Raw genomic sequence first — 23,093 nt, 5'->3', positions numbered from 1 at the left:
ACTAAGCACAGGACCCAGAAGCCCACAGCTTCTGTGAAGATGGAGTTGTGATTTCCTTAGGTGATTCCAAAATACCCAAACCCAAACCCAGTTCAGAAGCTTGGCTGGATGCTCAAAGGAAGACAGTGTGTTCCCATTTCAGGCACCACTGACCCCAGTCTCTTTCTTTGCACACAGCATCCTAAACTCAAGGGACATTATGATGCACACCCCCCCAACCCAAGTAAGACGTTAAAAACAGAATTAGCTGCCAACTGTGGACTAAGTTGAGGTTCTCCTGGCTACAGATGAGAAATTCAGACCATTGTTAAGAGATAATGCAACCCCACAGAAATATAATCAGAGCTGAGTCAGACACTGGAGCTGTTACATGAGATTCACACCTCACAGTTCCCACTTTTCCACTTTTCTGGAATCATATGCATAGGTTCACTCAATTTTCTCTTAGGTTTTCTTGTAGTTTCTCTAGGCTCTAAAACAATCTTCTTCCAGTTCCCATGGCCCTTAAAGATACTACCACGTTTTACAGCAACACAATATTTTCATCCTTTTTTATTTGAAAGTTTATTGACAGGGTCTCACATGGCCCAGGTGGCCTCAAGCTACCTAAGTAGCTGAGTGGTACCCCTGAGCCTCTTGTCTCTGCCTCTTAGATGCTAGAATTACAGGCTTGTGTCATCATGTCCACCAGGGCTGGGCTTTTTTAAAACAGCTGATTTGTTCTAGAATTTGACATCTTTGTATTGGCAAAGCTTAGGCCCCATATAAAGCTGAGTAGAGACAAGAGCTTTTGTTTTGATGAGCTTGAACTTCCTAGGTGAGTGAAACAGATCCTTAGAGTCACCGGACTGTTGGCTGTAATTGTGCCCATGGTTAAGTCAACTGCTCTTTAGGTGTGTGTACATACAGTGGGGGAGATGGGTATTATTTCAAAGGTTTCTTGACTTGGTCTTGTTAGATCAGTGCTGTCCTACTCTGTCATGGATGTTTTAAGGATGACTGTATTTGTTGTTGTTCCTATAGAAGGAAACTATGCAGTGCATATCTTGCAAATAGAGGCTTATCAAGTTTAATACATATTGGATTGTAAATGTGTTAATTGAAAGTCTATTATGTCACCATACTAAGGTAGAAAACAGCAAGACATATTTTAGCTGAAATATAACATGGTTTTTCTGGTCTTAGCATGTGGTTTCATCGCTTCATTAATAGCAATTTTCTTTCCTTAATTAAAAAAATATGTCTTTAAATGTTGTTTCAGGCTGGCAGGTCTTTGGGCAAAACCCTAATTGCTGTCAAGAAAAACATCATTTTCCAGCCAATGTGCTGCGACTGCACAGCTACACTTTCATGTAAGTTGTGTACAGAACTGTACTGTAGTGTTGAGGAAGGAAAGTTTGGGTCAATCTGGTGCCTCTGGAGTCTGACTGCAGTCACATAAACATTGACATTTTGTGACTAAGGAGCAGGAAAAACAGCTCCTCACACCTAGAGCCCAACTTCAGCATTGTTCACATATTGACTGGGTTGAATGGCTGGCTCCAGTTCTGTCTGTGATTTGAACCGTGACTTTCCAGAGCTGGAAGGGGAAAAGGATAGGGAAGCTACATTCCTGGTCTCTACTCGCTCATGTGCAGCTGAAAACCCTCAGAGTCCTCTGACGTTTAGCTAGGCTTTCAGGTCACAGGGGTAGATGAACCTTCGTCATGGAAAACTTCAGGGGGTACGTCAGACTGGCTGCAGCTGGCTCGCCTATGGGGAGGTTTTTTAAAAACAGGGTTAGAGAAGGGAGACAGGAGATACTGAATAAACAGATCTATTTTAGTATTTTACACTGATTTTTAAAAATGATTAATCAGATTTTGCTTAAAAGCATTTGAGGGGGCTGTAGAGATGGCTCATTGGTTAAGAGAGTATTTGCAAAAACTCCTTCAGAGGACCCTGGTTTGGTCTCCAGCACTTACATAGCAGCTCATCACCGTCTGTAATTTCAGTGTCAGGGGGTCTGACACCCTCTTCTGGATTCCAGGGGCGCTGCAAGCATACAGCACACATACATAATGCAAGCAAATATTCATACACCTAAAATAAAATAAATAATACATCTTTTAAAAATTATTTATGTTTTAGAAAATGCAGACACACATAGCATTTTTTTTAATGTTTCTATGAATAACACAAAGGCAACCATTATGTTTAAGATTTGTGCTAGAAATTTAAAGCATAACAAAGGTGGTTTGGGATCTATTAACAAACAGTTGCTGTTCTGCTTATTTAATTTATTCTCTGTAGTGTTGGGGATTGAACCCAGGCCTCAACTGTTGAGTTCTGAAGCTTTGAAACTTCCTAATGACACTATATAGATAAGCATGACCTTGAACTTCTGATTCTTATGCCTCCAGCTCCTGAGTCCTGGGAACACAGACATATGCCATCATACCTGGTTTTATGCAGTGCTGGGAACTGAAACCAGGGCCAGTTGTTAGGATGCTAGCTAAGCATCCTTACAGCTCAGCTATCTCCGTAGACCTTCTGATCATCAGGCTTAGATTTAAATCCCTTTGCTTTTTTTGTGTGTGTCTTCTCTGGATGCAGTGCCCTGATCTCTAGAGCTCACGGTGCAGACTCGTGAAATGAGCGGGACATAGATACACATTCTGATTTAAGAGAGGTATTGCCTTGGACTTTCAAAAAGGTGTGAGAATGGCCTGTGTGGGGCTCTTGCAATTTTAGACTTTCCTCCCCTTAGAGCTGAGACATAAGAACACATGGCTCAGGCCCCGCACAAGCCCCGGGTAAGCTTTGAGAGGAAGGGATGTAGAGCACCGTGAGCCCTCCAGGAAGAAGCAAGCCTTCCGGCCCAGCCTTCCCAAAGAACTGCAGGTTCTAAAATGCCAGACAAGCATGAGTTGTAGCAGCAAAGCAAGGAGTTGAGGCCACCAAATGGGGACCACGCAGAGGCCCTCTCTTTGGTGCAATCCCTATCTACTAATGTGTTTTGTGGTTTGTTTTGCAATTGAGGCCAAAAGAAGGCATTTTTGCCAATTTTCTTTGAGAATTCACCTTTGGGCACCTGAAGGAGCATAGCAAGACAGCCTCTTAGGTAGATAGGAAGCTGTTCTGTGGGGCAGCCTGGTAGGAAAGCTAAAGGAAAACCAGAATGTCATCAATACGGACACTGTGACGACTTTGTAGAATCCATAGGGCCAGTTCAAAAGCATAAATGTCTACAACCTTAATTCAGCCTGCACCAGGTTCTTATTCAGCCTCTCCAAGCAATATGTGTTTGCATTGAGTGTGAGGAGATGAATCACAGCATTGTTTAAATTGTTAAGTGCATGCACGCCAGGCAAGCACGGGCCTGAAGCCCGGCTTTGAAGCTTCCTAATGGCAACAGTGAGAAACTCAGTCCAGCCTGGAGAAAACCAAGTACAGATTTTGGTTTGGCTCAGAACCTTCTTTTCATCTTTCTGGTCACAGAGTGCAAAGTGGTAAAAAAAAAATCAGTAAATATTTTTATATTCTGAAGCACAGTTTTATTTTTCCCTCTTGCAAAATTATTTGATTTTGTCCAAAAGATCTAGTGCGTTCTAGAAAAGGGACCGTAGACAATGATTTCTTTCTTTTCATATACCTTTTCTTATGTATAAAACAAATTACTACTGTATTTTAATTATACTTAATGATGACACTCATTATGAGACTTTTATACACAATGTGTTTCAGTCATATTTATTTGCCCCATTTCCCTCTCATGATGCCCCCAGTCTCTTTGCTCACATTCCTTCTGCTTTACATGGTGTGTGTGTGTGTGTGTGTGTGTGAGAGAGAGAGAGAGAGAGAGAGAGAGACCCAGCTGTTTACAGAAATATAGGCACCTTTCCAATAGTGACATCACTGATGGGAAAAGTCTCCCCTCCCCTAGTCACAATCCTCAGGAAGGGGTGGGACCCCAGGAGCCCTTCCTTCTTCTGTGATAAGGTGTTGATGGACCCAATCTTCTACAAGTCTTATTCAGGAACTCACAGCTGCTGTGACTACAGGATGGTTTTTTAAACTGACTTCACCCTTATGGCTATGATTTCCAGTCTTATCAGAAACTGGAACTTGGGCAGATCCGGCTTTCACTCTCTGTATAATACTAGAACAGGGACTGTTGTTTTTTTATCAATTGCATTTCCGTGATCATTACTAAATTTCCCTTCACAAAAATCCTTAAAAACGTCTCACTGGTATCAGCTGAGGTATTCAGGCATGGAAGGTTGAATCCCAGGGCAGGCTGGCTTTGTTCCTGTCTGTGACTCTCCTGCCTCACACTGACAGTTGGCAGTGTGCTTGCCCAGTGCACACAAAACCTTGGGTTTGATCTCTAGCACCACACAGAACTGGGCGTTACACACCTATAGGCTCAGCGCATGAGAGGTAAAGACATGATGATCAACAGTTTAAGGTCATCCTCACCTACATAGCAAGGCTGAGGCCTACATACATAACTTGGGCTACAGGATGCCTCGTCTCCAATGACAAAATCAGCTTTCATACTCTGGTTATATGCAATAATGCCTGTTTTGCCTATTCCCAGACGATCCTGTTAGAAACAGTGTATGCACCAGAACACAGCCTTCAGGGCTTCGTGATGACCAGCAGATAGGCATGCATGAGCTTGTTAACTTCCTAAGCACATTCCTAGGTGCACATGAGTTTATGTGCGCGCGCACACACACACACACACACACACACACACACACACACACACACACACACAGACACTACATACACATATACACAGTCACACAGAAATTCAGTGCCATACATCCAGGGCTCTTGGCGCTAGTTTTTAACTCTATTTTATTTATGTTTCTTAGTGCCCCTTTCTCCCTGCTCCACCTCAGTCCCTTCCAACACCCAATACTGGGTAGGGGAGTAAGGAGGTTAGTGAGCAGAGGAGGGTGGAGTTCCCTTTAGCTACTTCCTGATGGTTAGGGTGGCAGGGTTCCTTAGGGCAAGTCCAGTCTTCATTTCAGGATGTCTCCAGTTTCTCATCCAGCTGCATCCACAGCAATCAGGAGCAGCCTGGGAGAGCAACAGCACCCTCTTTCTCCTCCTCTCTGTCTCCTCTGCCTCCTTCTTCTTGTTGTTCTTCTTCTTCCTTTTCTTCTTCTCCTTCTCCTCCTCCTCCTTCTTTCTTCTTTTTCCTTGGAATCTTCCCCCCAACCCCTACCCCATGCTCTCTGGTCTTCATTCCCTCTCAGAACCCTCACGAAGCAAATAGTTAGCTGCTGTGGACCATCTGAATCAGTCCCATATTCTACTCCTGGGACCAGAACAAAAACATGTTTACATCTACAACACAAGACTGGTAGGGCCCAAAGTAACGGGATCAGAGATTTTTAGGTGTCCTCTCACAGTGGGACGTCTCCTAGATGACTCTAAATCTAGCGAAGCTGTCAATGAGTGTCAATCATGGCAAGTGCTGATAAATATTTGTTAATAAATGTTTGGAAAACTAGAGAAAGGAAGAGTAGTGAATTGGGATCCATTAGTGGCTCTAAGAAGCACTATGCAAGAGGTTGAGATACTTTTGAGAAGAACATTCTACTAAGATTATAATCAGACTCAAATGTATGCCTTTACTGGTGGAGTAAAGACAGAATGACACACACACATACACACACACACACACACACACACACACACACACACACACACACACACACCATACACGAAAAGACATACAATAACAGCAAAGTCTGTAACTCTCTGGGCATGCAACAGCTTTCAGCAGAACATCAGGCAGAACTGTGTCCCTGGGAAATAACAATCTTATTTCCCCTGTACTTTCTTTCAGTTCCTCATTCCCCTGGGTGTTTGGAAGGAATGAGTGCAAGCTGCCCTTAGGCTTTTACTGGACTTTATAGTTTTAATGTCATCATCCTGGATGTTTCTCTACTATCTCCCTATAAATATGTATTTACCTGCACAATGAAAAAGAATGCCCTCTGAGCTCTGTATTTTTAGGGACACTGTAGTGTTTGGGGTCCAGCTCACTGTCAGGAGTAAATCATAGCACTCTCTTCGAATCACTTTATAAAACAGCAACCATTTCTCTTTCTGAACCTTTCCAAGATTTCTCCTAAGGAGTCAGAATTCTCGCGCGGGCTGTTTGAAAACATCCATGTGTGTGCAGATTGCTGTCTTGCTTTATTTGTTGCCAGAAGGTGTGGCCATCATCCTTAGATGAAAGGTGGGGGAGACAAGCCTTGGGTGTTGCTGGACCCAAAGGAAAGGGATCAGAGGGCTTCTAGGCAAACATCATAAAAAGCGTCCTGTTTTAACTAAGTGAGCAAGGAGTACATTTCTTGAACAGTGTTTTTCAAAGCTTAACCTCATGCTTTAACAACCCCAGATGACTCGGGTTGCCGGCTTTCATGTTTCCTGGTTCACTTTCAATGCCGGGATTCAGAAAAGCGAGGGATGGAAAAACCCCCTTGGGTCACCAGTTCATTCCTCTAAAGGAATTAACAGATACATCGCATAAGATATAGATCCCGCTTATGTATGCCAGTGCACTTAGAGGAGCAGGAGGCTCCATTTTCTTTCTTTCTTTGACATCCCCATGTTTATTGAAATGCAGTTGCCCAAAGTAAATTATAATTGAGTCATATAACATATAACTTGAGGTAGGATATGTGTATACATATACAAAATGATTTCCTAATCACTCTGTGATGTATTTTAAGGTGAATCCTATGTGAGAAGCATGCGCTCACTTTTCCTATTCATTTACTCCAGTCATTGTTATGCATCTTCACAACCTCAAGCCACTTTTAACTCACTCTTGCACTTCTCCTCCTCCTCCTTTGTGCAGGTTTTCATCTTTGTATTTCTCACCACATCTCTAGGTCATTATATTATTTTAGTAATAAAATTCCTCAAATGTGACTTAAGATGGTAAAATGTGTTAACCTATATTGTGACAGTCGTAACTGAGGTAGACATTGAGATGCTAACCGCATGAGGCCAGCAGGGCTCCATTTTCTTACAGCAGTGGCTCTCAGCCTTCCCAGTGCTGTGACCCTTTAATACAGCCCCTCATGTAAAATAGTTTTATTTCTACTTCATAACTGTAATTTTGCTATTGTCATGAATCCTAATAGCATAATGTGTTTTCTTGTTGTCTTGTGCCGTCCCTAGGAAGTGTCATTTGACCCTAAAGGGGTCACAACTGACAGGTTGAGAACCATGGTGTTACAGTCTATCCTCGTACTAGCTCAGGATATTTCAGAAGTGATGTCTCTAGGAGCCTTCCTGGTTGGTCTCTTTCCCAGGAAAAAATGATCATGGAGAGGTTCTAATTACTCCTGGATGCTGTTCTGGTTTGATGGAAATATATTTTTCAGTTTTCATGTAACAGAAGACTCCTTTCTGTCTGTATAATGTTTTCTTCGGTATCAGCTTTCTGTTGGTGGTAGCTCACACCTTCTATAAAGCCATGGTCTGTGAAGGTCAGAGGGATCAAGATAGCCATGATGGCTAGAGCTGGTTGCAAGGCCACCCCTAGTGTATGCTGGCTTCCTCTTAGAGAATCCCTGCTCCAAGCATCCTTAACTCTTAGCACATTTGGTGACCATGGGGTCTATGTCACCTGGGGAGAGAGAACCCCATTATTGCATGTGGTGAACTCTGGTCACCTCCTCCTTCTTTGTGTTTGACTCGTCATCTGTCATCTGAGAAGTAGCAAGAGATGCAGCACTGTAGTGCATCGAGTTTCCTTCTTCTCCAGAAACTCCACCTTCTCCTCATGAACACGGCTTCCTTGAGGAAGACGATGTCTTCTGCCACCCAGCCTCCTAGCATGAAGGACCTGAAGTTCCCGTGTGTTTCTGGAGCTATGTGGAACTCTGTATGTGTTCTTTAGTGAGTATTTCCACTTTATATGAGCCAGGCTTTCCAGACCCATTGAGTAGAATCACAGAGTTGAAGGTATAAATGGAAATAAACACAGCCTCTTTTGCTTTTGCGCCTTAATTGCTGGCTACCCACTGGAAACACCACTACATGTGTTTGCTGGTTTGAGGCTGTAGCCCATTCTACTTAGAGGAACTTAGTCTGCTGGGCGTCACATGCTGGATCCACCTCTTTTGCTCCCAGTGACACCCACGGATGGCTGGGACTTCATTACAGGTGAGGAGGCATGGAAGAATGGCGTCTAGCAGCAATTAGATAGATGATGGTGTCTGTTTCAGAGGAAGGCCTTCTGGATTGAGACGGAGTCCTGGCCGATGAACACATAAACAGAAGTAGTCTGAGCAAGCTCTCAGGGTAGGGAGCAAAATCAATTCATGATAGAAATTTGAATCATTAAAATTTCATTTTAGAAATTTTAAGAGACAACCACAAGACCAGAAAGGGCTAGGGATCGTATACCTTGTGTGTTGGGCAGTCTGGGAGATGAGTTGCTTTGGGAAAAGGTTTTGACTCACGTAGGTGCTGCCTTCACTCACCCATGCACTCTCCCCACATACACATAACTAAAAGGCAAATAAAGCTTCAAAAAGAAGGACAAGGGTGTGCTGTGAAGTACACCAGTGGTCGCACCACAGCTTCCTCTGATTGAGGCCTTGGTTTCCAGAACAAGACTCAGGATGTAGAAAGCTCCACCCCGCCTGAGGAAGCCGAGTCTCAGGGGCTCAGGAAGGCCAGCTCTAAGAGTGTATCGGCAGAGGAGACTCTCCCACACACCGAGCTGCCTGCAAGCCGGTTGGGGTGGGCTTTTCCGTGATGAGACCCCCTTGGGAGTCATCTCTGCTCCTTTAAGTCACCCATCATCTGTGCTCCGGTAGGTGACCTCAATAGAAACTCAGTGGTTCACAGCAGTGATCTGTCATGGGCTCCCCATCTTGGGTAAGTAGGCTTGTGTGTGTGTGTGTGCACTTGTGTGCCTGTGTGCATCTGTGTTTTGTCTACCAAGGGAAAGCCTCACACAACACCAACATATGTACATGCTTAAGAACTGGATGGCATAGGCTATTCACAGAAGTGATTATGGACAAAGGTGGATTGAAGCCTGCCATCTTGCCGTGTGTTTTCCATTGCTGTGTTCTGCACAGCCTTGCGTCAGAGGTGATTTGTTTCTTATGCATGAGAAATAGGAAACAAGTCAAGTGAACTCTCATGTCTATGTGGTTACTCCTCCACTCAACAGTACACACAAGATCAACACAGCTTCCATTTCTTGGTTAGGCTGGCTGTGATTTAAGTAGCGTTTCCCCAGAAGAAACTGAATTCACAAAGTGAAAGTATTAAACCAGAATTTAATTATATACAAACAACGTTTCTTAACACTGTTCTTTCATAACTTTCAACCTGGGGCAGGGAAGGAGTGGCCCAGCCAGCCAGGAGATGATGTAGGGAACAAGCAATGTGTGTGTGTCTGCGTACTTCGGTAATGCTGCGGCAGGGGGATATTAAACGAGACTCCGGAGCACAGTTGTCGTTTCTTTGCTCATTTGGCTCCTCGGCGCTGCCTGAAGTAGCGGTTGTAGGCAGCGCTGTACCCGTAGACCATGGCATAGCGCTCACACAACTTGTAGTCGTCACAGGCTTCCCTGTTGATCTCGTGGGTGGGTTTGTTGTGTTCTCGGACCCTGGAGAGTGGAGAGGGAGGCCAAAGTTGCAGAGCAGAAAGACAATGGTACAGTCAGAAAAAGGAAAGCTTGAGGGGGTACAGGAAAGAGCCCTTCCCCCACACTAATAGGTGTTTGAAGAGCAGGCATGGGGTGGGGAAGGACAGGTTTTGATTTTTTTATTATTTTTATGACTGAAAACAGAAGCTTTCTTTCTGTCTCCCTTTTTTTTTTCTTCCTCCCCACCTCCTTTCTAAGCCCAAAGCAAAATAGTTTCTAAGCATTGTGTTTTCTCTGTGTTGTTTTTCAATTCTTTGAGTTCAGGATATAGAAATAGCCAGGAAGCATCTTCCCTACTCTGTTCATATCTGGGCTAGGACCCTGGGAAGGATGGCTACCCGCATCAAGTTCAGATACATACTTCTCTTGGATTTTAGCCTGCCATCTCTGCTGAGGGGACATAAAGGTGTTGGCATTCCTCCTGTTGATGAAGGGACCTAGAACAGAAAATGAAAAAAAACACATTTTCACTGAAACAGCTGATGAAAATATTTTGGGAATAGTTTGAGGGGCAAATGCATCTAAAATCTCATTCATCTACATTTTGCATAATCAGAGATAGGCAAAAAGAGTATAAAGAGAGTATAAAAAGAGTATAAAGCAGATTTTATAACCTGCATGATCAAAGGGAATGAGTAACGATTTATGTGTCTTGGGATCTTTTCACACAAAGGCCATGGCAAATCTTATCCGTTTTGTCTTTGCCCTATCCTTTGCTACTCAGATGCTTTTAAAGTAGTCAAGATAAATTTTCTCTCCCCTTAGACCTACAAAGTGGATCATAGGCCACCAGCATAGGAACAAGTTAGACATTATAAAAATGAGGAACAAATTAAACTCAAGAGGAAGGTGTGGGGTTGTGGGGGACACACCTGTCATCCCACTACTTGGGAAGTGGGGGCCAGAGGATGAGGATAAAGTTATCCTCAGTTGTGCCCTGAGTCAGAGGCCAAGTGGATTATTACAGGAGACCCCAAGTCAAGAACCAAACCATAAAAGGAGCATAAAATCCTTCCAATTAAACCAACGAACAGAAGCGAGAGTGCTGTAGCCAGACTTTCCAAGTCCCTCCGGCACACAATCCGATGCCGACGCCTGTGGTCTCTTGCTGGCGGCTCCTGTTCCGTGCTTGCTCGGTTGTCCTTACTCCTCATTTTCCGATTTTGTGGCTGATGTGATGGCAACTTAAAATTTCCAAGTGTTCTGGATACAGTTTAATGCCGTATTACATGCAGCTTTGAGCGCTGCTTGCTTGGGCAGTTTTAGTCACTGGGTTTTAAAATTCAGTTCTCTCAAAGAGCCTCACTCTTCCCTTCCCACTGTCATGGATCTGACCAGCACTTTAGCTTAAAAAACAGGGTGATATTCTTTAACGCAAGCAACTGAAATAAGACAGGCAAGCATCTACTTACTGATTTCATAGGACTCCATGCTTTCGTGAGATTCTGAAATTACAAGAAAAACCCAGTTTAGACTTATCCATCGCATGTTGTCACTGTGTAAGTGTAGAGGTGGAGGGGGAAGGAAGTGTCATAAAGACGGGAATAGCACATTTAGCAAGGTGATCGTTTAAGAAATTCTGGTCATGTAGGAATTACGAGTTATTTCTTTATTTCTATCTTTGCTTTGGGTGTCTCCATGCTTGTTTGTCTGATACTGGAGATTGTTGCCAGTTTGGGCTAAGATTTCCTGGGGGCTATGAAATCTTCAGACATCTATTATGGGACAACATGTTCAGTGTAATGTGGAGTTTGCAGAATGCCTTCTTTTCTGATGTAATTTATTCAGGGGCCGGTTTGAGACCAGAGTCAAGGAAGTTCAAGGTGGGTATGCGGCAGCCAGGCTGCTCCAGGGAGGAAGCTCCAGGGTGGTTATTGAGCTGGATGACCCAGACGGTTTCTAAGAGGGTTCGGAATGGCTCTTAAGAATGGGTGTTAAATTGGCAGCCTCAGAAACCACTGGCTCCCTTTCACAGCTCAAACTGGGCACAGAGCCAGGGCGGAGAGGACGTCAAAGCAAAGGTTTCTGCTTTTTATGTCTCTCCTGAACACTGAGGGCAAAGTGGGAACAAGAGGCTGTGTTTAGAAGCGTCTGCCTGCCTAAAAGGTGAGAAAAGGAGACAAGGAAAGAAAAAAAAAAACATATACAGAAAGTATATGAATAATTCAAAATTTGAGAAGCATGACAGAGCTGTTCATATGATTTAGACTTAAAAACAACTAAATATGACCAACACAATTTAAACAGAGTTATATAAATAAGCTGGCTTCAAATCTGTGAACAAATCACGCATGACTTAACATATAGGTAGCAGAAAAATTATTCTTTGTAAACAATCGTGAAATAGTTCTAAAAATCCAGCTGTAAAGTTTCTTTTAAAAGTAAACTCGCGGAATAAACGTGCTAAGCTTATGGTACTGTCTGCCTTAGAAGGGCTCTCTCTAGCCTAACAGTCCCATGAAAACTTATTTTTCTTAAAGTAAATGTTTCACCAAATATCCTTAATCCACCAATACTCGAGTTTGAGTAAGCAGGCATTCTTAAAGATCAAACTGTAGTGGTTAGGAATTGACACATTTCTGAAACATCTTGGTTTCCAGGGACGTAGATTTATCCCTGAAAGGACCCACCTGTTAAATAGCTCACTCGCACTGGGACATTTAGACTATGAAACAGATGCGATGGAGTGATCGGTGACCATGGAGAGAGGAAAACTCAAATTCGAGATACTCTGGATTATACTGGAAGAAGGGGGAAAGAAGAGGAGGGGGGAGAGAGAGAAAGTAGGACTGAAGAGAAGCCAGAGGCAGGACAGGAAGGCTCCACTGAGAGCAGGGAGAGAAGTTTCTCACCGTAGCACAGGGCTGCCATGGCCAGCGCAGCCAGGATGGCCAGAGGGAGCAGGCTCTTCATGGTGTCTGTGGGTCTGCCTCTGAGTCCGGCGTGGCAGCAGAGGGGAGCGGCTCCAGCATGCTGCTGGGGATGGCTGAGCTGTTTTTATAGGAACTCGAGCAGCTGAAAGAGGAGGGGCAGGAGGGAGGGGGCTGGAAAAGGTGGGATGGCTTGGCACTAAGCTTGCCTTGGGAGCTCTCCCAAGTACTCATTCCTTCCAGATAGTGTCTACACAGCAGCGTGGGCAGTTTCCTTTCGCTTGTGGTCCTGGCTGTGCTACAGCAGGATGCTGTCTTGGTGCAGAGATTATGGCCACCCTGTGTCGGCGAGCCAGACCCTGGGCACAGGTCCACAGTTTGCCTTTCGAGTTTCTCCTCTGATCTACTTGCTGGCCCTGACCACCAGATGTTGGGGCTTGGTCCACAGACAGAGCTGTAGTGTTCTCTTTGATAGATGGAAGAGAGGTCCCAGGGGAGAAAGCCCTTCCCACCCCTACCCCAGATGTCTGTGATAGCTTAGACATCTTCACAGTAGGGCAGATATAGCTCCAGGCTATGCCCTTTACCGTCAACCATAATGTATCCTCCCATGCGGGTTTTCACAAGTCTGTATCTCACTACAGCATGAACTCTGGGGCTGTTGCTTCCCTTACAGGAGAATTTCATCATGGTGCCTTTGTCTGATGGAAGGATCTCCTGCTTTTGTTTTTGCTCTCTCTCTCCCTCAGGAAAATCTTCTACTCCATGGTGTCTTGGCTGCTTAGATATCCTTGAGTCTTTTTCATGGCTCCACAGTCTTGGGTCTCAGGAACACACTGTAGAAGATCTATGGCCTCAAGGCCTTGGGCTTGGCATGAAACAGCAAAAAGACCCGGCTGTGGCCTGCTGGACTTTTCCTTTTCCTGGGACACCTATGTTTTTCCACTTTGCACCTGGGGGAAGGCTTTCACAGGTGCTCCAGGATTCCCTGTTAAACAGGCAGCCCAACCAAAACCTGTGAGGTTAGTGAGTGTAAGGAAACAATAAATCTCTGCTTTTCCCTTCTGTAAAAACAAAGAAACAGGCCTGGAGAGAATGGCTCTGAGGTTAAGAGCAGTGGTTTGCTCTTCCTAGAGGTCCTGAGTTCAATTCCCAGAACCCACATGGTGGCTCTCAACCATCTGTAACGAGATCTGGTGCTCTCTTCTGGCCTACAGGTGTATATGGTGGCAGAAACTGTATACATAAGAAGTAAATAAATCTTTAACAAACAAACAAAGTTTATGGGCTGCAGAGATGGATGAATAATTTAGGGAGCTTGCTGCTCTTGCAGATGACTGGAGTTTACTTTCCAGTACCCATACTGGGTGGCTCATAACTGCCTGTAACTCCAGCTCCAGGGACTCTAGTGGCCTCTTCTGGCTTCTGTGGGTACCTACACATAAGTGTATCACACACACACACACACACGCACACAGACTGCTTCCAAGTGCTGGGCTGTGTGTATGTGTGTGTGTGTGTGTGTGAAGGTCAGAGTGCAACTTTAGCTGTTGGTTCTCACCTTCCACCTTGTTTAAGGCAGGGCACCTCAGGAGCTTCAGAAGGTAGGCGATCCTCCTATCTTCCTCTCCCATCTTACCTTAGGAGTGTTGGGGCTGTAGATGCCTGTGAGTTTCAGGGATTAAACTCATGTTGTCAGATTGTGTAGCTGACACTTTTATCCACTGAGTTACCTCTCTGGCCCCAAATTGGGCCACTTTAAATGAGGCAGTCTCAGTGCCTCCATCTTCACTTCAGCACAATGGTCAGATCAAGCCCTTACGCTAGCCAGGCCAGGCAACTCCTCTACCATTGTGCTGTATCACTCATTCCAAGCCAGTCATATATAGTTATATATAGTGTGTGTATCATTGTGTATGTGTTGTGTATGTGTCTCTGTGTGTGCATATGTGTACCTTTGTAGGTAGAGGCTACAGGTTATGTGGTGTGTCTCTCTCAATCACTTTTCATTTTATTTTTTTTTTTTGAGACAGGGCCTCTCGCTGAACCTATAGCTTGACAATTTTGTCTCAGTGGCTGGCACACTAAGGATCCCCTGCCCCTGCCTCCCAGGCTCTGGCTTTACCACTGTGACGGACTTTTTAGGTGGGTTCTAGGGGTCCAACACAGTTACTTGTGCTGTCATGGTGAGCATTTTAATGACTGAGCTATTTCCTTAGCTCATAATAAATTCTTACAAAGAGGACTTGAAACACCCTGTGAACAGGCATGGGCTCTGCATTGCAAAGGGCCTGGATTGACCCATCTGAATAAAGACATAGAGATATCTAGCTAGCTAGAGAGAGAGAGAGAGAGAGAGAGAGAGAGGAAGAGAGAGAGAGAAAGAGAGAGGGGAATGGGAAGTGGAAAAGAACTGGGAAAGGAGATATGAGATATTTGTAGATTGATATTTAGGGTGACTTTTAAGTAGAGTTTGATTTACAGAGAATAAAACCTCTAAGTTGCCCTTGGATGTACTGAAAATGGGACATAAGGAAGACAAAAAAGCTACTTTGATTATTGATAGGATTGTTTGAGACGGTAAATTATCACTTGAGGATCACCAGGAGTTATTTGAAGTTTCAGTCATCTGACATTCCAACTTATGTTTGAATTTAAATAATCATAATAGACATCTAGAGAGCCATTCCTCCTTAACCAACAGAAGTGCAGCATAGTAGAGAGAACGATAGAACACTCCCAGGAGTGTCTGCAAAGTGTAAGACAGCCACTCAGTGCTAGTTTTTCTAATTTACAGAGTCTCCTCAAGCAAGGCTAGCAGGGTGATAACTCAAGGTCACAGAGGAATGCAAGATCTCCCAACCCCACTCTCGGGAGGAAAACAGAGCATCATGGTTTAGCTAAGATTTAATTTGCCCATCCTTCTATCCATCCATCCTCCCACCCACCTATGCATCCATCCATCTACCCACCCACCCAATCACCTATCCGTCCATCCATCCATCCATCCATCCATCCATCCATCCATCCATCCATCCATCCACCTACCCTCCCATGCATCCATCCATCCACCCTCCTACCCACCCATGCATCCATCCATCCACCCACTCACCCACCCTCCCACCCACCCAATCACTCACCCATCCATCTGTCCATCCATCCAGCCATCTATCCATCCTCCTACCTACAACCACCCAATGTAATTCTAGGATGGAACTACAGAGAAGAAAGTTCCTACTATGCTTCCTGTCCTTGTGCATTCGGGAACTTTTAGGATACAAATTTCATTAGTGTCTCCTTTTATCTAAGGTCCTGTTTGCAGCCATCTGGCCTTGGAGAAGACCACAAGTCGTGCCTGGTGTATCATGAGCCCAACCTTTCCTGGCACCCAAGTGCATCTCCATATCCTGAGCAGCAAGAGAAACATTGATGGCCATTAGGTAAGATCAGGAGGGAACAGAAGAAAGTTGCCGGTCATTACTGCAGGGAGACACTTTCAGAAAACCGTTTGGAAGGTAGTGCCAAAGTGCTCCTCCTCTCTTTTGGTATTTGTGAAGCTATAATAAGACACAGAGATTAGAAAGTTAATATATTTTCTCTGCCAACCCTGTACCCTCTCTCTCTCTTTTCTTGCCTATCAGTTTCTAACAAGCCTAGCTAAGCATTTTGTGTCTGAGAAATTTTCCTGGCTCCAGTAAAATGAAAAAAGAAATCTTATTGCCACATGAGATTCAGCTATATTTGCAGAACATTGGTTTTGTGAATGCAATTTTTGAATTCTATTTGTGGGGGGGGGCAGGTTTAAAAAATTATATTTGTGTGTGTGGTAGAACAAAAACTATGGAAAAAGCACATGACGAGAGTTAGCAAGCAGGAACCCTGAGGATGAAAACAGAAGGTCATTTTCTAGGATATTAAAAGACAGTTATTGAGAAACAGAAACCAGGACAACTTTGTGGACTCAAGTCTATTCTTGTGTTTTCACTATTCACTCATTCATTGATTCATATCTTCATCTATAATAAAATGTGTGTGAAGGATCTCAAGCATGAGAAACAAAAGTGATGATTTTTTTTGCCATGTTTCTTTCTTTCTTTTATTATTATTATCATTTATTACAATTTATTCAATTTGTATCCCAGTTGTGTTCCCCTTCCTCATCTCCTCCCCTAGTCCACTAATAGGGGAAGTCCTCCTCCCCTTCCATCTGACCAGAGCCTATCAGGTCTCATCAGGACTGGCTGCATCATCTTCCTCTGTGGCCTGGCAAGGCTGCAACTCCTAGGGGGAGGTGCTCAGAGAGCCAGCCACTGAGTTCATGCCAGAGAGATCCCCTGCTCCCCTTACTAAGGACCCCACTTGGATACTGAGTCTATAAGCTACAACTGACCTGGGGTTTTAGGTCCTTTCCATGCATTGTCCTTGGTTGGGGAGACTCATATTAGATGCTGTGACCTTTAAAACAGTTCTTCCTATTATGGTGACACATGCAACCATAAAATTATTTTCATTGCTACTTCATAACTGTAATCTTTCTACTGTTATGAATTTTAATGAATCTTGGTGAATTTTAATGAATTTTAGTGAATTCTGTTTTCCGATGGTTTTTGGCCCGACCTCTATGAAAATGTTCAGCTCCTGAAGGGGTCTTGACCCACAGGTTGAGAACTGGTATTTTAATGGTTTCCCCCTGCCCCTTGGATGGATTCTGTCTCTGGCTCCTTGATTGATTTAGTTTTCCAGACACAGAATAATTTACTCCCTTTCTTGATTTATCTAATCTAACTGAGAAGAAGCATTTGTCAGTTTCAGGCAAGCTTGCGTATGTGAATGACCGTGGGCCGGAAACGTGAAAGCAGTGTTGCTGCTGGTTACGACACGTGTACTATTTCTTTACCTCGTATGACGTCTGCCACGTCTTCCTGCTTATTGAAAGTTTCACTTTTCAAAAATGATATCGCTGCAGGTGGGGTGGCATTGTAGGAAGGCCGCTGCGAAAGGCTCGTCCAGAGAGCGGTGCCAGCAAGAGGCGCTGGGACCTTCCTGAGGTCCCTTGGGTGAGGCGTGGGGACAGGGACACTGTGAGACTCCTACGCTTTACTCCCTGATTGTCAGATGAGCTGTTTTGTTTCAGCACACATATACCCGCCTTGACTTTTTGCCTCCTCGCAGGCTCAAAGAGACACGGCCGGCTGACACAGACCGAAACCTCCGAAATGGTGATCCAAAATGTACTCTTTGCGAGCTGATTATTTCGGGTATTTTGTGGCAGCCAGAGAAACTAACAGAGAGAGAAGACACCAAATAAGACTTACCCTCACTATTTACGTGATACAGTTCTGTGTTGAGAATTTGCTCTCACTTTTCATTCATTGCGTCATTTACTTTTTAAAAATAATAGAACACTATCCACATCCTATGTGTGTGAAAACAGAAGCCCCAAGAGTCTATGGTTTCTGTTAGGTTGCACAGTGAGTGTGTGGCAAAGGGACTCAAAGAATATGATTTTCATTATAGACATCATCATCCAATATCCCCCTAATGTCTGATATCCACTTATGCCATAGATTGTATCCATAGAGCCAAAGATAAAGTCAAACAAGAAGATATACATATTAAAAATAACAGTTTCCTCAATATCCTTTAAAATGGAGCAACAGGAACTGAAGGCTTACACAGAAAGTTAAGTGGTTTGGGAAGCAGAGAGGGATGAACATGGAGGTAGATCCTGCCTCCTCTGTCTCCTCCCCCCAGCACCCTGAACTGTCTGCCCAGACACGTTCCAGTTTAAATACGGGACATTCCAAAAACCTTTCAGCTCACTTCAGGAATCACCGCGCACGTCTCCTCCCAGTCTGGGAACTCGTGTTTGCTGACTGTCATCTGACACTAGCTCTCGGGTTGGTGTCCTAGGCAGCCATTTTCCAGCGAAGCCAGCTTCTACAGTTACTTAGACCTCAAGGAGGGAAAAGGGGGAATGCAGGCCTAATTTACAAAATGCTCTTTCAAGTCAAAGCAAAATAGACCGCGGTTTCTGTTGCCAGTCTTGGCTAGTGATGAAGGTAAGGACGGCTGTCTGCTTACTCTTTTCGACCCTAGCTGTGTTTTTTCTGGATAAGAAGTGATGAAGATGAAGTCTGGGGCCTTTTTTTTTTTTTTTTTACCAAGGTCCTAGTTGGAGACCAGAGAATCTTTTGTAAACTCTTTGCTGACATTCCAGTCTCTGCTATCCTCAATGCCTCCTTTCACTGTTCTGGTTCACTAACTTCTTCCTGATGGATGCTGGGGACATCCATCGCCCCAGAGAATGAAGTGAGCTGTGGGGACGGAGGGGTTCTTGATGGTTGCAGACCTGGGGGTGTTAGGGATGCCCTTGGTGAGGTGACACTGTAGGAGGGTCATGACAGCAGTTCTCACTAGGTGGCTAGAGCCAGAGTGCGATTGTGTTTGTCACCTACAAAGCCATGAAAGAGATTATCTTTTCACCCAATTGCTATGTCCAGAACTCAGCCATGTAAGCCCAGCTCATGGGAGGCTGACCCTGGAGGACCCTAAGCTACTTAGTTAGGTTCAGCCTAAACAAAAAGACACTGGAGAACACAGGAAGATGGGAATAATACTTTAAATAGTGCTGACCAAGATTAACTTTTAGAAACATCCTTTACAAAACAATGAAGTGCATTAGGAGAGTAAGCTGCCCCTGGCTTCCCTCCATCTTGCTACCCTCTGCACTGCTGGGGCCCGGCAAAGCGGTCACCACTTCAGCTGGACTGGACTCTGAGAGCAGGCTTCTCAGAAAGTGACACCTGTCTGGATAACATGTGTGGTCTGGGGAATAAACAGGTTGGATTCGGACCTGCATCCTGGCTCTCCAGCTGTTTTCCCTGTGACATTCGACACGTTATTTACACTCTTGCCTCTCAGTGACACAACTGAGGATTATAGAGCGCGGGGTAAATTAAATAAGACAGCACATGGAGAGTTACCAGTTGAAAGGCTGTCATGAGATGTCATGGAACACACACACACACACGTACACATAAGCATTAATAAAATAAAGTAACTGTAACAAAGAAGCCACTTGTTCGACTCCCTCAAAAGACCCCCTCTATTTTGTCCCCCCTCCAGAGGAGAAAATGCAGAAGGTAGTGACCGTCGAATCAGTAAGGCCTCGTACAATGAGAACTGAAGTGGGACCCCGGACGGCCTGGTTTCTTCTGACACTTCCACTCCGTGGCCATGCGAGCCCTGAGCAAGTTATGCATGTTTGTAAACAAAGGGTTGGGCTAGACCACTGTAGCTTTGGGTTTCTGAATAATTGCAGTCTCGAAAGGATAAACAAGCAGTGGGGGCAGGTCCATGAGCCAAGGCCTGAAGGAACACTCAGTTCTTACAGCAGTTTCTCAAGCAGTCCCTCATGGGCGGCCTGCTGTTTCTGTGTGCGCACCTCAGTCTGGAAACCAGTGACAAGAAGCCCGCACACTCCCTACTCGGATCTCTGCCTGCCCACGCGTTCCGTCTGCCGCAGCTTCTCAGTGGTCAAATCACTTCACCGAAGGGCTTTGAAATGTGTGCTTCGAGAGAAGCAGCCCTTCCAGCCAGCGTTTGGCTCCTGAGAGAAAATTCCTCTGTTCACAGAAGAGATTGAAAACTCTGTAATTCGTCCCCTTGGCTACATAGTCTAGTTACTGGAAACTAAGAGCTTAGATGGAGTCTGTGGAGGAAGCCGAGAAACAGCTCGGAGGAAACACTTCCAGGTTAATGATAAGCAGGGGCATGCGTTTAAGGAAAAAGTATTTCCACATTGGAGTCTCACTGACAGGATTAAAGTGGGGAAAAAATGCAGAGATGTGGGGGTTTGCCTGACCTGTGGGGACTCATTTCAGCCCTGCCCTCTGGCGTTCTATAATTCCTGTTCTATAGTCACTGTTTGTTTGAATTTGGGCAGCCTCAGGGCTGCTCAGATTCTTCGAATTTATCATTCTCTGAGTCTCCTGCTTTTCCTCACTCCTCCATTATTCCTGACATAATGAGATTTTGGAAGAATATTTTGTTGGCAGAACAAAAGACACGTTTTTGCTGGGATTCCTTGGGAAGGAGATGCAGGGTGGGGGGATTGGCGAGACTGAATGGAAGGGATGCATGGAGATTCCTTCCTTCACTTGTTCCATTTTGAGACAGCAAGTAAAGGGCTTATGGTAAGGGGTGGTGGTATGAATGACAGCCTGATATTGAAACTTGTTGATCTTATTTCTCTGCCAGGCTGCAAGTTCCCTGAAGATAGCCTCTGGATAATATATATCTTTATTTATTTAGATTCTATTTATTGAGCTATATAGCAAGACCTATATAGCTCAAGCTGCCCTCAGACTCAGAATCCTTCTGCTTCAGCCTCCCAAATTCTAGGATTACGGGCGTATGCTACCATAACGAACCTTATTTATCTTTAATCACCATAGCAGTTCCCCATTGCTTCTTGAAGGAAGCTATGCACTCTTATGTGCATTCCCAGTTCACCAATGGCTTAGTGAAAGACTGAGAAAGAACCAGGTCTTTACCATAACTTGCCACTTGCTAATCTCTGTCATCTTTCCCTCTTATGTGTTTGCTTGCTTTTGTTAAGACAGGGTTTCATAAAAGGAAGACACCCAAGAGCCTGCCCACCCACTTCCCTTCTGCCATGCTGCACATTGCCAGTGGGTGAAGATACCCAGAAGCTGGGGAGAGGACTCCCAGAGCTCTGCCAGCCTCCGTGCCCTGTGGTGCACGTGAGCAGTGGACACCCAGAGGCCTGCCCACAGCCGTGCCACACAGAGCGGGTGAGCAGAAAGCACCCAGAGAGTGGCTTGCCTTGTGATCCACCTATAGTGCAAACCACTGTGATGCTCAATGTGTGAGTATGTGTTGGACAGATGGGAGAGGGAGACAAGAGGGAGAGTTTAAACATCATGAGCAGAGGAGGGGCTGACGACACAAGGGCTGAGAGGAACAGCCTGGAGTGAGTAGCCTGTACCACCACCTTTGACCATCGTGAACATCTCGGCCCATGCTTCTGCTGAGAGCCATATCTGGGTCTGTGGCCATGCAACAGCAGGGCTCTACGTCAATGGCCATGACTCATGTTACCCCTGAAAAGTCATGCAGATGTCCTTGGTCTCGGCTGCTGCCTGGGACCATGTTGCTGTCCAAGGGCTGTGCCGAGCTGGCAACACATCGCTGACCTGTGCCTGGGCAACACAGTAGAGCTGGGTCTGATGATGAAGGAGCAGCTGATCCAGCCCTAAGGGTGTGAGAGTAGGAGAGATGGCCAGTCCCTCCTTGGCTGCAGCACTCAGGAGAGGGGGCCCAGCATCTTGACTGGGTAGCACAGTAGAGCTGGCTCTAGTGGAGTGGGTGTAGGTGAGCTGATACCAAGGGCCTGAGAGCGGGAGAGCTGGCCCTGTCCCTTGCTAGCTGTAGCACTGGGTGAGCTATCCCAGGCAGTGCTGGGGAGCTCGTCCTGGAGGTATGGATGTGAGAGAGCTGATGTGCTGATCGACACAACTGCCACACAGTCCAAGATCCAGGTTTCTGTGTGGGTCCATCATGCCAACATCTGTGTCCTTTATGAACTGCTGGAGTATTTGCAGGGGTCTGTTCTGCAGAGTCAAAGCTGCAGGATCCTCAGGATATCCAAGAGGAGTCCTGGTGAGGATCTGATATTGATGGGATAGTAGAAGCCGGAAGTCTTGGACCAGACCAACGACTCATTACAATGAACATTTGCAAGTAAAGATGTGTGCACAAAAGGGTAGACTGTGCCACTCGCTGGCACACCACAGCTTCCACAACAAGATGTTTTTTATGTTTTGCTTTATTTTTATTTTCTTTTGCTGGGAGATTGCAAGGGCAGAAGGCAGATATGAAGAGACAGGGAGATGAGTGGGATGGAAGTGCATGATATGAAACTCACAAGGAATCAATAAAAAGTTTAAAAGGGGGGGAGGAGTTCATGCAGCCCAGGCTGACCTTGAACTTGGTATGTTGCCAAAGCTGGTCTTAAATGTGATCTTCCCGCTTCTATTCCAAGTGCTGGGATCATTGGCATATATCTACATACTTGGTTTTCTTTCTTTCTTTATTTTTTTAATCTGGAAGAATGGAGGTTGTCACGGGAAGAACACGACTGAATAACTGTGGTAGGGATGAAAGGAGGCAATGCACACTTAGAACGGTCCACGAATGTAGCTGTTATTATTTTTAGTTAGCCATGTGTCTTGGTCATTTCTTTATTGCAGCGATAAAACACCATGACCAAGGCAATGTCTGATCACTCACACCCTGGTCTATAAACAGGAAGCAGAGAACACACTTGGACAGGAGAGGAAGCCTCAAAGCCCATCTCCAGGAAGTGCCTCCTTCAACAAAGCCACATTTGTCAACCTTTCCCAAGCAGGTCTACCAACCTGTAGTCAAACACCAAGTATTTAAACACATGAGGCAACAGGGCCATTCTCAACGAAACCATCATCCCACGTGACCCCAGGTTAGTGACTTT

The 23,093-nt window shown here is 45.0% G+C and overlaps 1 protein-coding gene across 1 annotated transcript; it reads right to left on the bottom strand.

Moving 5' to 3' along the window:
- Positions 1–9,294: 9,294 nt before the first annotated feature.
- On the bottom strand, positions 9,295–12,672 carry Mgp (matrix Gla protein). The gene is made up of 4 exons (XM_055611675.1): positions 12,539–12,672; positions 11,099–11,131; positions 10,048–10,123; positions 9,295–9,647 (listed from the first exon to the last, which is right to left on the bottom strand). The coding sequence occupies exons 1-4, from the start codon at positions 12,597–12,599 to the stop codon at positions 9,506–9,508; spliced, it is 312 nt and encodes a 103-aa protein (XP_055467650.1). The 5' UTR covers positions 12,600–12,672; the 3' UTR covers positions 9,295–9,505.
- Positions 12,673–23,093: the final 10,421 nt, after the last annotated feature.

Source organism: Psammomys obesus, unplaced genomic scaffold, assembly GCF_907164565.1.
Source record: "Psammomys obesus unplaced genomic scaffold, mPsaObe1.curated_primary_1811, whole genome shotgun sequence".
Classification (NCBI taxonomy): domain Eukaryota; kingdom Metazoa; phylum Chordata; class Mammalia; order Rodentia; family Muridae; genus Psammomys; species Psammomys obesus.
This window is presented reverse-complemented; position numbering and strand designations above follow the sequence as displayed.

Bases quoted from the DNA above. Each gene is read 5' to 3' on its own strand.
- Mgp (XM_055611675.1), bottom strand. From the start codon at position 12,599: ATGAAGAGCCTGCTCCCTCTGGCCATCCTGGCTGCGCTGGCCATGGCA. The intron at 10,124-11,098 runs GTAAGTAGATGC...TTTCTGTTCTAG, and splicing joins CATGGAGTCCTATGAAATCA to GTCCCTTCATCAACAGGAGG. The intron at 9,648-10,047 runs GTATGTATCTGA...TCCACTCTCCAG, and splicing joins CAGGCTAAAATCCAAGAGAA to GGTCCGAGAACACAACAAAC.